Raw genomic sequence first — 17,090 nt, forward strand, 5'->3', positions numbered from 1 at the left:
AAACAAAAGATAACACTCTAAGAACTTTGAGCATATGTTCCCATATGAACCTTGCCCTTTCAGACACTGAAAACAGAGTCTCATCTTCTCTCATTACTGTTTTCATAAGATGTAGTAGCTGGCTTGTGACTCTGTGCGAGACTAACATCAGTGTTGAGATCTGTGATCTTTTCTTTTCTTCACAGACTGCTTATCTCAAACTGAGTATCAAAGAGAAGAAAGGAACTGAAATGTATAACACTGAAACAAGATGAGTGTTACCCCTCCGTTCCCAAGGAGAGAACGCATAACAAAAAAAACACAACGAAATGTGAAACTACAGAATTGACTAAGAGAGCTGTTGGAGTTCAGTCTCAGTGGGTTTGGGTCGAGTTGGGGGCCAGATGATGGTTTCCACGTACGTTTCTGACACGCAGCGTCGGGGTTTCGGCAGGACTGGGAGGGTCGAGGGGTGGTGTGGGCTGAGAGTATATTGGGGTTACAGCCTCCACGTCGCCGGGGTGACCCCGCTGCCTGTGTTCCCTCTCCACTTCTTCGTCCTAGTCATGAGAGCGTTTTAGAAACAAGATACCGTTTATCTTTTAAAAGGTCTACTTAGATATGACATCTGAGGACAAACCAAAAAAAGAAAATCAAAACATAAGAATCTGTGAGTAACTGTATAAGAGTGACTCTTCCTCCCACTGAAGTATAAAAGCGGTAATGTTTGAAACACTACGATGCTCAGCCCCACCGTGTCTGCTGTCAGGTCCTCCTCCACATGTTCACCACAGTGATTAGACAGTTCCACATCTGAGAGAGCACTCTCCACCAGATCCTCCTCATAGTCTGTGTGATAGTCTGACTCCTCTGAGGGGGAGGGGGGGGGAGAGAGACAAAGAGAGAGACAGAGAGACGATGAATGCATACCAAAATACCCCCCCCCAAAAAAACGGTGAGGTCAGATAAGGCAAAAACATTTCACTAAATGATATTACATCAGCATACAAAGCACGGTTTTTATAGACGATTTCATTCTGGCTGTAATCCACGTGCTGAGTACTTAATGACAGCCCAGAGGGCAAAAAGCCAAGAATGCCTAGCTGAGTCTGCCAATGAGCCCCAAAGAGTCCCCGCTTCCTTCTCCTGCTCACCGTCTACGAGGGCTTGTTTGACCGGCTCGATGCGAGAGACGATCTCTGCCAGGTCGGTGAAAGAAGCATTTGGACAGGTCACTACCTGTGAGAGCAATACAAGCCAAACACATCCATCAAATCAGTGAATTCTACAAATCCTCGAGTTTGACTGTCCCTCCCACCCTCCTTCTATCTACTTCATTCCTCCCTTCATCTCATCTCTCTATTTCTTCCCCATCTTAAATGTTCATCATTGTCGCAGCCATCAGTGTCTCACTCACATTGTTGCTCTGTGTGTTGTGGAATTCCTCTTGATGTCTGTCTTTCAGCATCTTCTCAATCACTCCACTTCTGCACCACACGTCAAAGACGGTCTTCCCGTGCTGATAACCCACCTCCTGAACAAGAGAGACAGGGTGAGTGATGATCCAAAGGGATTCAATACACTGTACCTATCCTTCTCTGGCAACCTATAATAACAGCTTGATAACAATACGACATTAAACCGTGGGGATTACTTACGGCAATCTCGTCGAACTTGCCGAACTCCAGCGTGCGGTATCGATCTATGGGTGGTCTTATGTATTCGCAGTAATCATTGCTCTTGACAGATTCCAGCTGTCTCACACAGCACACGTAAGCTAGTCGAGTTTGGATCTCTGCCATATTCAGCACCTGCACACACACACACAAACACGCACACACACACACACACACACACATACATACATAAGCGCTGAAGCAGAAATCTCATGGAGACCCCTGAGCCAGTAGCAAAGGGTTGATCACAAAAGGACACGTGTTATTAGCAAAACAATTACAAACACCTCTGCCGTATAATTAGCGCTCGCAACAAACCAAATCACTCCCACGCATGACGGCAAATTATTATTCAACGGAAAAGTCACGGTGAGAGTCAGCACTGATATATAAATTAGGCGCGTCATGCTTCTCTCACCTTTACTTTCTCTGCTAGGGGGTTGAGGCGTTTCCACAGAAGCCACCAGCCAGAGAGGGCGTCCCCGTAGTTTGTGAGGTTAGTCTCATCCTGGCTACCAACGTCTATGGCTATGACCACCTTGGCACCCATGGAGCGTGCCACATCAGCTACAGAGAGCAGAAGAACACATGGAAAGCGTGAAGGAACAGATGGACCTCATAGAGATGAAGTCTAATGGTGTCAAACTCGTAAAAGGCTTTATGAACCTGGTAAGTTGTTGATGTAGCCACCGTCCATGAGCAGATGTCCATCTTTGGGATCGCAGAGTGGGGGAAGGTAGCCGGAGAGGGACATGCTGGCACGAACATATCTCCATAAAGACCCTGAGGCAGAAAAACAAACAAAAAAAGAGAGCGAGAGAGAGGAGTGGGAAAGAAGGAAGAGAGAGAGAGAGAATCTAAAATTTAAGGTGACCTTAATTGTCAAGTCTCAAAGTAAACTCAAAATACTCTTGAGAACTGACCATCTGTGTGTACTCTCATGGTGGAGGCAGTTATGTCTGTGGTGATGTTAAAATAGGGGATCCACAGATCCTACAGAGAAAATCAAACCGGGAATCAGTATCTCTTTCCACAACCAGTATGAGTTTTTAAGTCTCAGAAGACATCAGGGCGCTAGATGGTCTCTTATCTACCTCTATTTGCTTGCTCTTAAACACGGCGTTGATACTGGAGTTGAAGGCGGCTCCAGAAAACATGGACGTGATGGGGTAAGTCAGGTCCAATACCTTCTTAAATACTGAAGTCATCTCCTAAATACCAGTGGGAGAGAGGGAGAGAGAGAGAGGGAGAGAGAGAGAGAGAGAGAGAGAGAGAGAGAGAGAGAGAGAGAGATAGAGGGAGAGAGAGAGGAGTCCACAGTTAGCTGACTCAACAGCTTATTGTTCTGCTTAATTCAATCAAACCTCCACTGACCCAGTAATGTCACAATTACATATTTGACACTTCTAGGTTATAGCTAACCTAGAAATGTCAAAACTATACGACAATAATCATCTCTGTCACCTTTTGAGATAAAGGTAATTTCATTTCAGCTGAGGCATTTGACCTGTCACAGCAGGTTATGTGAATCTGGGCCTTTGTGTTTTAAACTAAACTGCCAAACGGAATGGGAATGGGGTAGTGGAAAGATCCGGAATAAGAGGATGAAGACAGACCATGGCCCACTCTCTGGCTCTAATCCTCATCCTGCTGTGGCTGCGGTCTTCAGCATACAGAGCTCCCATCAAAGAGCCTATGGATGTGCCTCCAATCAGGTCTACAGGGATACCAGCCTCAATCAGAGCACGCAATATCCCCACCTGAGAACAGCCTCTGACAGGCACAGAGAGAGAGAGAGAGAGAGTTAACCTCTGGCTGTAACCCTGTCAGAAATAGCCATTATTTCTGTTTTACGGAGGATGCTAATGACACTAGTTTATCTGAATGGTGTTAACTGCCATTGCCCTTAACAAGAATGCCAAAAAGATCAACTTATTATGCAGAGTCCTTTTGTCCTAGAAAACACTGCGACGCTTGTGTTATTCTTTGTACCTATTCAAACTATCTTTAGAATGCATTTCACCTCAGAATAGCAGTCAAGATGGAAAAAGGATGGAGACATGGAAAACATTTCACACAGAGAGAACAAAGTCAACTACAGGTGACCACACTAGACGGCGGAGGGAGAAAATAAACAAACCTTAAAGAACCAGAAAGAGCCTGTAGAGCACAGAGGAAGACAGAATAGACAGACAGAGAGCGCGCTGACTAACGTAGCATGGATACGGAGAAAGAGTGAGAGAGTGAGAGAGTGAGAGAGAGAGAGAGAGAGCGAGAGAGAGAGAGAGAGCATATAAGTCAAACAAGGGACATGTAGACTGAAAACAAGCTTTAAAAGAAAACTTCTACTGAATAATGCATAGAAAAGACAACATGGCAATAAACAAATATATCAACAAAAAAAAGAGATTGCAGTTAAGGTTTTATATTAGTCTGCAGTAAAACAGGTACTTTTATCTCTCAAAGTTAAAAGCATGGTCATGAAGGTGACTGTAATTTGTAATAAAAGTTTTAATTCTGCTGTCCTATTGGTTCCTCGTAGACTTGGGTTCTTTTTTTTTGACCCGTGCCGGTTGAGGCAGTTTCTAGAAACCCTCTCCTTTTAAAGAAAGGTCAATGTAACAGTTAAATCACACAAGGAGAGAGGTACCTGGCCCCTCCTCCCCCCAACACCAGGGCGATGGCATTGCCCGTCAGGACACGGGCCAACCGGGAGAAGTCCGAGTGACGGTCTGCCGGCTTCTGGAACACTCTCTGGTACATCTCCCTCTGACAAAGTGGAAGAGAAAGAGTACAGGGAACGAGACTGAAGGTAAGGAAGCCACAAAGACAGAGACGCCAATAATAACTGACATGGAAATATAATGCGCTAGTTAATTGTATAACCTGTATCACCAAAGGATTCATATCATTACAACTGAGTGGACTGTAAAGTTGATGCATTAATAGCTCCTAGTCAGTCTCATAAGACCAGTTAGGTCATTTACTGGAATGCTGTAAATGAGCTGGGGGTGGGAGAGTCACCAAGTGGAATAATGAAGAACTCGTGACACAACTTAAGTATTGGGTGAGTCAAGCGCCATGTTATGAGCCACAGAGAAATAACTCTACTGCGCACTCTACTGAAAAGCAAGTGTTGTGCTGTGAAGAGACATGCCAGCTATGGGCAGTTCATCTATGCGAGCACTATCTGAGTCCACTTTAAGCACTATTCTAGTTTGAGCGCTACTCAGGCAGTGTATGAATTTGAGCAGTACTTCGGTGACGTAGCGTGGCCAGTATTTGAGCGGCGTACCAGTTTGGGAAGGCTCCTTTTGGAGAAGACCCTGCGTGGACAGGACAGGTGCAGGTGTCTGGAGATCCAGCTGCGCATGTTCAACCACTCCACTGTTCCCTTGGGCGGCGGCCCATCCTCCCTGTGCAGCAACACCAGCTGCTTCTGTGCCCTCACTGCACTGCCCTCCAACATCCTCTCCAGCTGCCCAGAGAGAGAGAGAGAGAGAGAGAGAGAGAGAGAGAGAGAGAGAGAGAGAGAGAGAGGTTACCTAAATCAAAGAGATGTGTGATCAAAACACTTTCATCATTGATCAGATACGGACAGTCTCTTTGGTCAGATCAGCCCAGCTGAAAAAGAAAAGGGGGAAAAAAAAAAAAAAAAAAGAAAGCCACAGGTTTAGTCAGATGCATCAGATACAGGTTGTTCTGAGAGGCATTCAGAGAAAAGGGGGCGTGCAGAGTGACCGAGGACATTCCACAAGCAGCTCAAGGTCACAGCGCATCTGAATGAATATTGATCTGCTGTCCAGGTCTGTCTGCATCTCAGTTTTAGTATACGCCGCCGTTCCCTCCTCCCGTCTCTGCGGACGTAATTACCACTCTCTCTCTCTCTCTCTCTCTCCGGGCCCATTTTGTACTGTCTAAAGGATGAATAACATGGGCTAAATTGTGAAGCTGTAGCTGGGGAGCTTTTAAAATCCCACAGCAAACACATGATGAGGGGGCTAGCACTCCTTGCAGCTTTTTAATCCAACATCAAACAAATGAACTCTGCCACCAACCACTGAGAACCCCACAAAAAGCATCTGGCCATTACATGAAAAGAATCCTCTCAAACTTGTAATTTTGAAATCAATCAAGACCCAAACAGAGAAATTATACTTTAAAAAAAAAAAAATAAAAACACAGGGTACACGACTATATTGTCAGATAACTACTCAGTCTTCTTGCAGTATGACTTCACACACCATTCAGGGAGTTACGGTACATATAAGAAATGAATGATGTCTGAATAGAACAAAACAGGAACGATAAAAACAGGATTAAAACACACACACACACACACACACACACGATAAAGAGGTCCAACCACACACAGTAATTCTACTGGCCGTGTTGAACAGAGACATTGTGTACCTCTCCCACAGTAGGGTCTTGCTCTCCCAGGCCCACGATAATGATGCAGTCGGCCTGACGGATACAGCGCTGGGTCCAGGGCGTGAGAGTGCTGTCGGTCTGGTAGAGAACGATGCGGTGGATGTCCTCCTGCTGCCCCAGCCAACTGGACAGCCTGTACTCATGAACACTGGGACACACGAGAGAAAACGGTCACACCAAAACCCAGTCGGCCAAGGCAGCGTGTATCCTCAGGTCCAAACATGGCCACCGCATGATCATGTTTTACGGAATGAAAACTGCTTAAGGGCAGGCTGACAACTAGAAGCTAGGATAGGCGCTAGACTAAAACTAGAGAGGAGTTTTGGTGTAAGTCAGATTTCAGAGTCTCTCTTTCACGGTCAGTGACTTATTGTGTCAGTATCTGTCAGCCAGTCTGTATAAAAAGACCAACTGCACTGCTTTAAATGTTGACTATACCTCTATCAAGTCTGCAAACTTTACCAGATACTGACAATCAGTAATGTGAGATGAATAAAGCAGCAGTTACATGTCATAGTTATTCTTGTTGGTGAATAATGGTACAACGCGACGCAGGAGCTGAAATGGAGGCACTGGTCCGTTATGCTGTCTCACCGGACCACTGATTAGATGTAATGGTATAATTCATTTCCATATCACACAGCACATCTCCTTTCATCTCCTACCATCAAACAACCACTTTAGTACGGCCTAAAAAAAGACGAGCTTCTTGTTTTTTTAAGAGGCGGTGAGCAAACACTTATTCGACAACAAATTTACATACATAAGCAGTGGATTTGCATGTTGTAATGAGAATACAAACATCTGCGCACATGCACGCACACACGCACACACACACACTCGAGCAGACACGGAAAACACTGGAAGCTTTTTGAGCACACACCTGTCCAATGCCGCCGATCCCAGGCGCTGTTTGATTATGTCACTGGTGAGGAGAAGAGTAGGACCTGAGAGGTAAATAGCATTATTTATGAATATTGTCCCAGTTACTGAGTAAGATCAGATATCCACATAACATTATCAAACGATAAGAGTGACCTCCTGCTTTAAGAAATGACCTCTCTTGTCATGGGAGACATCTTACTACACCTGATGGCAGAGAATGTTGAAATTTTGACTTGAAAATGAAACTCAAGCAAAATGAGATGAAAACTGGATGTATAAACAGAATTAAATTCTTCTTTTAGATGAAAATGCATTTCCCGATTTTTTTTTTCCCCCCAGATCAGACCATCGGCGACATCTGATGGCTTTCAGCGAATGGCCACACGTACACTCTGACTAACACCGTCCCAGTCTCGCCATCACATGACAGTGCAGCTATCTGGGTCCTCGGCCAGTTTGAACAGGCAGCGTGTGATAGCACACACAGATCTTTACCGATGGAGATGAGAGCATGCTGTAACTCCAGAGTGAATGCGGTCAGGGGGACTTCCTCTGACACAGGAAGTACGGTGACAGTGGACAGGTTTGAGGCGGGATTCCCAGCATCCCATTTACTGCCCGGGGTGTGAAGGGCCAAACTGCGTGCTGCAGAGAACAGATAAAAGCTTATAGAAATGACGTTTATGAGAGGTAGCTGGAAACAAATCACGGCTTAACCTTCTCACATTGCATTGCTGCCTGTTACAGTCAGGCTTTAGATAGAGAAGCACAGACACACACACAAACAGACACACAAACAGACACACACAGACACACACACACCTGTCAGAGGCCCATTGACTTGCTGTAAGATCTTCTGGCCAAGCAGGTGAATAAGCCGTGTGACCACCTAAAGCACAGCCCAAAGATACAAAGAGAGCTAATACACACGGCAGCTGTCAAAGGAATCAAGAGAGTGAGGGAACTGCAAAGCTGCTTGTAGGAGTAGAGAATAATGAAAAGCCTTAGGTGGAGCAGAGGGAATACCTGGGGAAACTTTCTCTTGATAGAACTGAGAGCTCCCTCGGGGAGTTTGGCCAGTTCAGAATCCCGCACCGCATGCACAGTCGTAGCCCTGTTCTGATGGGTTAGAGCCTCCACCTGGTTTCAGCGCAAAACACACAACCAAACAAAACAAACACATTTTTTCAGGCTAACGTTGCTTTTGACAACCTTGTGTTCATCTTTTACTTTTCCTTCACAGCACAGCGTGTCAGTATTATAATTCCCAAGGTCTAAGCAAAAATAAAGAATTTTCTTGATTTCACACGACTGTCAAAAAGTAGGTCACACATGCTTAAAAACAGACATCTAACAGAGGCAGAGAAGTTCAAAGATGTATTACTTTAAGTTCAGTGAGTTTCCTGATACTAACAAGAATTGGCTTTGCTAAAATTGGTCTAGACCTTTCTAATATGATGCCTTCGATGACGTAGAGACTAAATCTGGACCCGCCACATTAGAGACCTCTAAACGAATATCACTCAGAACTCTTCCCACGGACAGTGTGTCTACGCCAGTTTCCATGAGCGTGTAACCATGGCATCAGCACAGCCAGGTATTCTTAGAAGCACTGGCATCACCACGGAGATGTGCTGAGACGTCAGCCAACAGGGAGGGGGAGGGCATGAATAAACAGGAGGAGGGATCTCCTGAGAAAAGATGTGTTACCTAACGGTATAAAAATCCCTCTCTATATTCCTCAGACACACACCTAACATGACAGCCATATTAATGAACAGCCCACGCTCAAAGTCCAGGTCAAGGCTGTCACAGACTCCTCAGCTTTTTCTTCTCTTTTTTTTTGAGGTGAAAAAAGTACCAAATTAAAACTTTATCTTCCGCTGCACCCCAAAAATGAATTCATTATATATATTATATATATCTCTCACACACACACACTTTCTTATATATATATGTATATGTGTATATATATATATATATATATATATATATATATATATATATATATATATATATATATATATAAGAGAGTGTGTGTGAGAGATATATATACACACACACACTCTCTCTTATATCTATCATATATATATATATATATATATATGAGAGTGTGTGTGTTTGAGATCTAAATAGTGACTCATTATTTCCGTAAATGCAATCACATCGCAGTAAATGCCTAACTATCTACTAATTCAGCATAAGCTTTTTTTTACAGATCCATAACAGTGATTAAAGGAGGATATTAAAGGACCTCACCACTCCTATGAGGTCTCCCCGGCCGTACTCTCCTGTCAGCTCCTTCTTACCGTCCTCTTTCATAATGACGGAACGCAGGCGTCCGCTCAGCACTATAAATGTGCTGTCGGACTTATCGCCCTGTCTGTAAAGCACCCACAAACAACAGCGTCTCAGTTAGGCCCACAACAACATACAGCTTTCATAGTAGAGCAATCAGGAGAGAAAATGAAAATCCCTCTAACATGTAAGTGCGGGTCTGAAAGCTCTTTGTGATGTTTGAGGGTGAGACATGATAAAGACGGCGTGGGAGGCTACGCTGTACCTGTAGACAGCACGTCCTGCCTCCACAGCCATCCAGTCCAGAGCAAAGTCAATCTGCCTGACGAATGAAGACATCCTGCGCACTACAGTATGGGCCACGTTCAACACCACGGTTGGCTCCGCACGCATGATTCTGAGAGACCAGGACCCACAAACAAACAAACAAACAAACAAACATACATATGAGTCATCTGGGAATGCTCTGGGGTTTAAGCCTGTGCTATGTTCTGTGTAGTCTTGATCACTGAAAAAAAGGAAGTTCAATGTTACCATCTCTCTGTGTTTGAGTATGTCTGTGCAAATATCACCGTGAACTTTGTGTGCAGGAGGTAGAGTTACCGAAAAAAATGAAAGACAAAAAGATGAAAGAGAACATGTATGAGAGAGAGAGAGAGAGGGAGAGACAGGAAGAGAGACAGAGAGGGAGAGACAGGAAGAGAGAGAGAGAGAGAGAGAGAGGGAGGGAGGGAGTGTGTGTGTGAGCGGGCGTACGAGGGGTTCTGAGACGCACTCATAGAAGTGTGTTTTGGAGATGGAGAGGAAGCTGCAGTCACGATGAGCGCGCACAGTAAAGATGAGTGGTTCTCCAGTCAGCACTGCCAACTGTCCCACCAACTCCCCTGGGTGGGTCACAAACAGACACGTTTCCTCTTCTCTGTCAATCATACGCTGGTACACATGCAGCATGCCGGTGATCACAAACTGCACACTCACTTCCTACAGGAAACACACACACACACCTACATCAATCAGAAAAACAGTACACATGACAGACTGCACAGCCACCCATGCTATCTACAACCACACACCCACCCATCTGTCAGTCAAATGACACACAAATAGAATCCAGGGCACAAACTGTACAGCGTAAATAGCATATCTAATCTACAAGTCTGAAGTAATCTGTACTCATTTGTATAAAGTAATTTAGAAGAAATTTGAAGAGTGTGGGAGGGCGAACAGACTGACCTGGTCTCCCTGGTGAGCCACCACAGAGCCGGCCTTCACTTGATGAAGAGTCACTCTCCCTTCCAGCAGACTGGGGTCCTGACAAACACACACACACATCATTATCATCATCATCATTATCATTATCATCATTATCATTCTCTCTCCCTCACACACACACGAACACACACATAAACAGAAACACACACAAACACAAACCTGGAGTTGGATAATCCCCAATAGATCCTTCTTGGCTGCCTGGAATATGGCCCCTACTTTGCTGGGGTTGACATCCGAATGCCCTCCTCCGTCTGTGTAGTGAAATACGGCAGAGGGAGTGTGCTGCATCGTCACACTCTTCTTCAGAATGGACTAATGATCACAGAAAGACAGAGAGTGAGAGCCCGCTTGTAACCTCAGCCGTACACGCGAATGGACTCGTGCGGACAATCTCTATAGTACCTTATGAATGACAGGACTGGATGGAGGCTCATCTATGGTCACCCTGGCTCTCTCATACGCCATATTCAGGTCATTCCCGCTCAATCCTGGGCAGCAGACACACAATCAGGCACCGCAGTCTTCTGCCCCACAGCCTCACAACACATATGTTCTTACTCTGACCTCATTACAGCGCGCGTTGCTTGAGATGATTCACAGCTTACAACATTAAACACATATAGGCGTTTTAGTGTTTAAAAATATCCAATCTCTGCTGGGCTTTATTAGAGCACTGGCTGCATGCACGTGTTAACGGCTGGCTGAGATAATGAAATGACCGTGACCAAACCTGTAACATCAGCAGGCACAGAGATGGAACGGGCTTTTCTGAGGGCATGCGAAGGATTCTCAGACGCGCTGGCTTTGCCGCCATCTAAACATAGACAGTGACAAAACCGCAGTGACATTTCTTAATTGGTCTCAGGCATGAAGCTTATGAGTGTGTCCCGGAACATGTGTGTCTGTGCGTGTGTTTATTCACAGACATATCAATATCTGAGTTAGTATGAAACTGTATGTGTGCATATTTCAGCGTGTATGTATGTGTGTGTGTGTGTGTGTGTGTGTGTGTGCGCATGCGTTACAGTACCTGAGTCTGAATGCTGTTCAGCGGTAGTCTGGGCATGACCGTCGTCTCCAGATGTGTGAAAATGTGGTCGACGCAGGCCTTTGGTTGGACTGCTCTCAACCAAAACGCTCGCAACTGCTGTCAAAGGAACCGCCTGCCTTTCCTAGAACCACACAAGAAAAAGTTTTGTGTCAGACACACCACATTTAACACTTTCTCATACAGGCAGTACTGAAAATAACTGCCTAAGCTATTTAAAACTAACTCATAGCTGAACAAAAAAACTCTATCTATCTCTGAGCACATTTATACAATTAAAGAATTAGACAAGATAATTCAATTGTTTATAATGATAAAAGGAAGCAACACATTAAGAGACTTTCCAAGAAATACGATGAGAGTGAAACTGGGTGTGCTGGCGTGTCGGACGCTGACCCAGAAGACTCCAAAAGTCAAATCCTCTGTAAAAAAGGACAATATGTGTATCCTGGCCATGATGCAATAAATTTCCCCTGAGTTATGTATTGTTTCTTGAAATCACTGAGAAAATGATGTCACCTGAATCATCTTGGCCATTACGAGAGAGAAAAAAAGAAACGACAGAGGACAAGAGAGTCAGCGTCCTTTAACTGACTTGTGAAGCATTATGATCCGCGTTACTCATTTTGACTGCGCCTCATGACTCGTACTCAGGAACCATTATCACACCCTGCTTAATGTTGCATGAAATAACTTGCTGTGTGAGTGTGTGCGTGCGTGCGTGCGTGCGTGCGTGCGTACGTGTGTATGTGTGAGTGGGAGAGAGAGTGTGAGTGCGTGTTTTCGTTTACCGGATTAAAGAGCTCAGTAGTTAAGCCCAAGTAGTTGTGCAAGGCGAGGAAGGTGACCCTTTGCAGTCGCACCATGATAATCTGCACAGTTCCAAACACACAGAGAGACAAAACCACATCAGCCAAAAGTGCACCTACAAAATAACTCCATCTCACGAAGAGACAAAGGTTATTCTGTCAAAGATGAAAGCAGTAGGTGAGAGACTGCACATATCATACTATACATGCATGCATCTGTGTGTGTGTGTGTGTGTGTGTGTGTGTTTACTGAAGGCTGGGCCAGTACCTGTATTACCCTAACCAGAGTCTCTGGGTACTTCTCAAAGACTGACTGAAAGGCGGATGCTGGAAGACGCAGTATGGTTGAGCGGGCTGCTGCTCGAGCTGACACTGTCTTATAAGGAGCAGGATAACCCTGAAGGATTTACAGGAAGAGAAAGAGGGAAGGAAAAGAGAGGATTATCCAAAAAGCTACAGACTGGGATAAAGCTAAAAAGGATAGGAGCAGAAGGGTGAGCATACTTTTTGTGGGCACGTGTGTGTGTGTGTGTGTGTGTGACAGGCTTACTGTGATGATGTCTAGAATGCTGAGCAGACTGTGTACACTGTCTCCTGGAAGAACATCCTTTACAACGGGATCTGTGCCATCCTAAGAATACAAGCACATCTACAAATGAACATAAACGCCCAAAATCATTCAAACAGGCATGTGACAAACAGCTCTGTGTGTCTAGAGTGCGTGTGACAGTTAGAAAGGACTCATCTGTTCACACATAGTCTACTACAGCAGTATTTTTAGCCCAGGGAGACATTTTGAGGAACTGATGGTCCTTAAAAATGTCCTTTGATATTACATCAAATGAATGCAACCACTTGAATACTGAGACTTCAAATTCGGGGATGTCTTTGCCGTTCTTCTCACATTTTCATGGATGCAGAGCTCCAAGCGTCCATCCTGAACAACGTAAATGCTGTCATCGTCATCGCCTGGGCGGAACAGCCCCTCTCCTTCCTGTAGCTCCACAAATACCATGTGACGACACAGCTCCAGAAACAGCGGCTTCTCGAAATGACCAAGAACTCTGACCACACATGAAAACACGCACATACACACATGCGCAGATGCACACCCAGTCAGAACCTGTCATACACAAAAACCCCCGGCATATACAAAAGACACAACAGTAGTTGCTCTTGAATGGGGGTAAATAATTATTCTAAAAAAAAGGACCATAGTTACGGTCACATGTGTATATACATGCTGGTTATACCCTTTCATTCAGTCCCACCTACAAACAGTGTGTTTAAAGAAAAAAAAAAAAAGTGTGTAGGAGCATGTGTGAGATTGACACAGTCATATCTACCTGACATTCTTCAGCATGTAGAGCACCTCGGAGGGCAGGTTGGAATTCTGTACATCAAACTCTGTCAGGTCTGCCTCCAGCAGTGAGGGCGGGGGCTCTTTAGGCTGCAGGGTTGGTGGCTCTTTCCTTATCCGCAATATCCTGTGGCACAACACGGCAAAGGTAAACTCCACCCTCAACCATCTCAACCATACTGAACAGCACAGTGACTCAAACCACTGCACAAATGACCAAATACGAGTTTGCTAACAGCACTGCGCTGGCAACAAGCCTATGAGCAAAGCATAGGGTACGGTATAATGATTGTGATGCAATCATTATACAGTACGTGGGCTTCGATTCATTATCTCCCAGTAACTTGTCAGTGGTGCAAGTACAGTGCGAAGTGCACAGATGTTTGCGGTTTCCTGATTGAGATAATCAGTGAACATCTTCTAACTAATACCTGCGTGCTATGCTCAGAACTTTGGTTCTCTTTCTTGGCCGCTGTTTCGAAACTGATGAGTAGGATGAGGTTGGAGTAGAGGACAGGGTTTGGACCTGTAAGAGGGAGGACGTGAAAGACAGAGAGTGAGAGCGAGGGGGGGGGGGAGAGCTCAAGGGATTATCCAGCATAGCAAAAAGCATACAGAGGAGGCAGTGAGTCACAGTTTGTCTGCAATGCATTAAGCGGGGCAGTATTTAATGCAACACGCTGCATACTGCCCTCTATGGGAAGATGAATTCTGTACATTTTCCTGCTTTTAATTAGGAGGTTATTGAGGAGCAAAGGATGACAGCACTGGTAAGTAACGAGTGTTGACTGACCTTTCTCATAATCTTCCTGCCATAGAAGAGCACTTTGTCTCTCTTTCTGAATCGATATCGCGGAACACCTGCCTGCTGTCCACCTTAAAACGCACAATAGTACAGTTTGTTTGTCTAGTAGCAGCAGAAAAAAGGCAAGACAACAATAACCAGAAACAACAGGAAGCTGTGACATAATTCTTGGAAAAAACACAAAAGAAAAACTTGTTTAAGGCAAACAAACAGAAATGTTACCTTAGTGGCCAACGGACAGACAACAGAACAAAAGAAATACCAACAATCTTTCTTATGAACGTACAACGAAAATCACGGTTAAACAGAGAGAGGAACTCACTCGATAGTTTGTATCTGCGGTAGAGGAACAGAACAGAGATGCCAATCAAGGAGACCGCCACCACTGCCCCGATCAAAACACCTGTCAGCTAAAAGACAGATATGCTTTTATGGACTCATAAATTAACTAATCCAGTTACAGAGACACCACAGAGAAAAAGCCCCTCTATCTAATACATGATAATACAAGATACTCTACGACAGTATTAAAAATAATAATAAGTTATCTGTCATAGTTTCCTGAATGAGACCATCTATAGATCAAATAACACAATCCCATAGACCCTTATAAATTTGAGAGAATTCCAACATTTGTGGCCTACGAATGAGGGAGAGATGATAAAAGAGGTAAAAGTCTACTACTAAATGTGGTGCAGTACCATGGTGGTTTGCATCCTCTCCTCCACAAACTGTTGCAGACGGGCCCTAATATCACTGCCACTCGGCATAACCTGAGGGGAAGCAGAGAGACAGAGACAGAGTTTGCATTTAAGTATGTCTGTGTAAATATCACTGTGTGAACATGTGTTGCTTGGTGTGCACATATGTGCATGAAACAGAGCTAGAGAAGAAAAGAGGAGACAAATGGAGAGAGAGAGAGAGAGAGAGAGAGAGAGAGAGAGAGGATAGCTATTTTAGTTTTCCATTTCAGTATAAACTGGACTTTTTTGAAAGAAAGCTTTCAGTGTGTATAAAACTGTGTGAAAATAAGACTAAAAAAGGTGAAATGTGACATTTCAGGCTTTAAGGAAGGAAATGCTTATTCAGGCTGTTTTCCTTCCTTCACTTGCTTAACAATGTGTGTGTATGCATGTGGTACTTGGACAGATACAGTGACTGGTACTAAACAGGGGAGCAAAGTTTGGCTTGACTGAAAAAGAACGCAGCATTCTATAACGTGAGTGGCTAAAAAACCTTTAAAAGATGCTATGGATTATCCATAAAACTATGCTGGAATAAAATGTCTGTACCAATGAAGATGTCTGGACCGTTTGCATTTTGCACAGGAATTTTGTGGCAAACATAAAACAGGTTAAGACATTTGAGTGACATGGGTTTTGTTTTGTTTTCTTACCGGGTAGCCGCACTGACCACCGTCGTCCCCCATTCCTACACACAGAAGTCCAAAGAGCGTAAGACCGTCTCATCGAACAAAGCAAAATCAACCTGTCTTTACTTAACAGAGTTATCTGTTACTCCCCATGGACCACGTAGATAAAGCCAGTACATCGTTTAATGCATTTAATCAAGACAGAACACTGACAAATGTCTGTGCTTATGTGCGGAGGGCAATAACAGGTCATAGGTGTGCAACATCATGAGGTTGTCATTAAACGTAAATTAGCCAACGTGCTACCTATGTTTCCATCATGTATACTGTCATTTACGTTGATTATACTACAAATTAGCTGGCTTATTAAAGTTGCCAATCTAGCTAACTTTGTTAACTACTGAAATACAAATTAGCTAGGGAAGGAAACCCCTTGGTAACCATATCTCTGGCAAAAAAAGAACATCAACAGAACATATGAGCGAACATTACAATGCTTACACAGATATGCTGTGCATACTCGTTTAAAACTTTGTTACAATTTAAAACGATACTTTCTGGAATCCTCGTAGTACTGCTAATTTAGTACTGGCTTAGCTAGCACAGCTATTAAGACTCGAGAAGACTTAAAACCAATTGAACTCAGACCTGACAGCTATATCTCACATTTCAAAAGACAGTCGGTAACCTCACACATTTACACAGAAACAAAATGTTTTTAAAAATCTGTTTTAAAGCATGGGTGCAGTCGTTAACTCAACACATAACAGAATGTGTAGTTTTACCTTAGTCTGCAAATTTCCCCCTCCAAGCGCTAAATTTCGTTCTACATCTAAACTTTCTTAAATCAGACTCTCTCTACTGTTGGCAGTGTTAGACATCGAACTATCTTGGCTGTCAATTGGCTAGCCCTTTTCATCTAAGCCAATCAGAAGCAGCGTTTCTGGTACGTGTTTTGATCATTGACTGCTTGTTGACAGTGTTCACAAGAGCAACAGCCATGTACTCATCCAGTGGTTAATTAATGCATATTATTCAAATATTACGGGTGGTGAAGTTATACTTGACATTAACAAGATTCGGATTTTACTCTTCAAACTCACAAAAACGAAACGTCAAAAATAAGTGGAGTTGCATTCCTGAGTTTCTCAC

The 17,090-nt window shown here is 44.0% G+C and overlaps 1 protein-coding gene across 1 annotated transcript; it reads right to left on the bottom strand.

The window, feature by feature from the left end:
* Positions 1-353: 353 nt before the first annotated feature.
* pnpla7a (patatin-like phospholipase domain containing 7a) lies at positions 354-16,788 on the bottom strand. The gene is made up of 36 exons (XM_030767394.1): positions 16,724-16,788; positions 15,963-15,997; positions 15,268-15,339; positions 14,889-14,976; positions 14,555-14,637; positions 14,193-14,287; positions 13,748-13,888; positions 13,306-13,465; positions 12,952-13,032; positions 12,670-12,798; positions 12,384-12,464; positions 11,575-11,716; positions 11,275-11,358; positions 10,947-11,032; positions 10,704-10,856; positions 10,506-10,583; positions 10,048-10,253; positions 9,538-9,669; positions 9,234-9,357; positions 8,001-8,114; positions 7,797-7,863; positions 7,470-7,619; positions 6,973-7,036; positions 6,069-6,237; positions 4,951-5,133; positions 4,306-4,424; positions 3,272-3,428; positions 2,750-2,866; positions 2,579-2,648; positions 2,322-2,438; positions 2,074-2,222; positions 1,638-1,790; positions 1,397-1,513; positions 1,134-1,218; positions 734-849; positions 354-539 (listed from the first exon to the last, which is right to left on the bottom strand). Exons 2-36 carry the CDS (start codon positions 15,993-15,995, stop codon positions 354-356), a joined length of 4,101 nt encoding a protein of 1,366 aa, XP_030623254.1. The 5' UTR covers positions 15,996-15,997; positions 16,724-16,788.
* Positions 16,789-17,090: the final 302 nt, after the last annotated feature.

This window comes from Chanos chanos, chromosome 3 (assembly GCF_902362185.1).
Source record: "Chanos chanos chromosome 3, fChaCha1.1, whole genome shotgun sequence".
Classification (NCBI taxonomy): Eukaryota; Metazoa; Chordata; class Actinopteri; order Gonorynchiformes; family Chanidae; genus Chanos; species Chanos chanos.

Bases quoted from the DNA above. Each gene is read 5' to 3' on its own strand.
- pnpla7a (XM_030767394.1), bottom strand. From the start codon at position 15,995: ATGGGGGACGACGGTGGTCAGTGCGGCTACCCG. The intron at 13,466-13,747 runs GTAGATATGACT...ATGTGTGGTCAG, and splicing joins TACATGCTGAAGAATGTCAG to AGTTCTTGGTCATTTCGAGA. The intron at 12,799-12,951 runs GTAAGCCTGTCA...TAAATCCTTCAG, and splicing joins GCATTCTAGACATCATCACA to GGTTATCCTGCTCCTTATAA.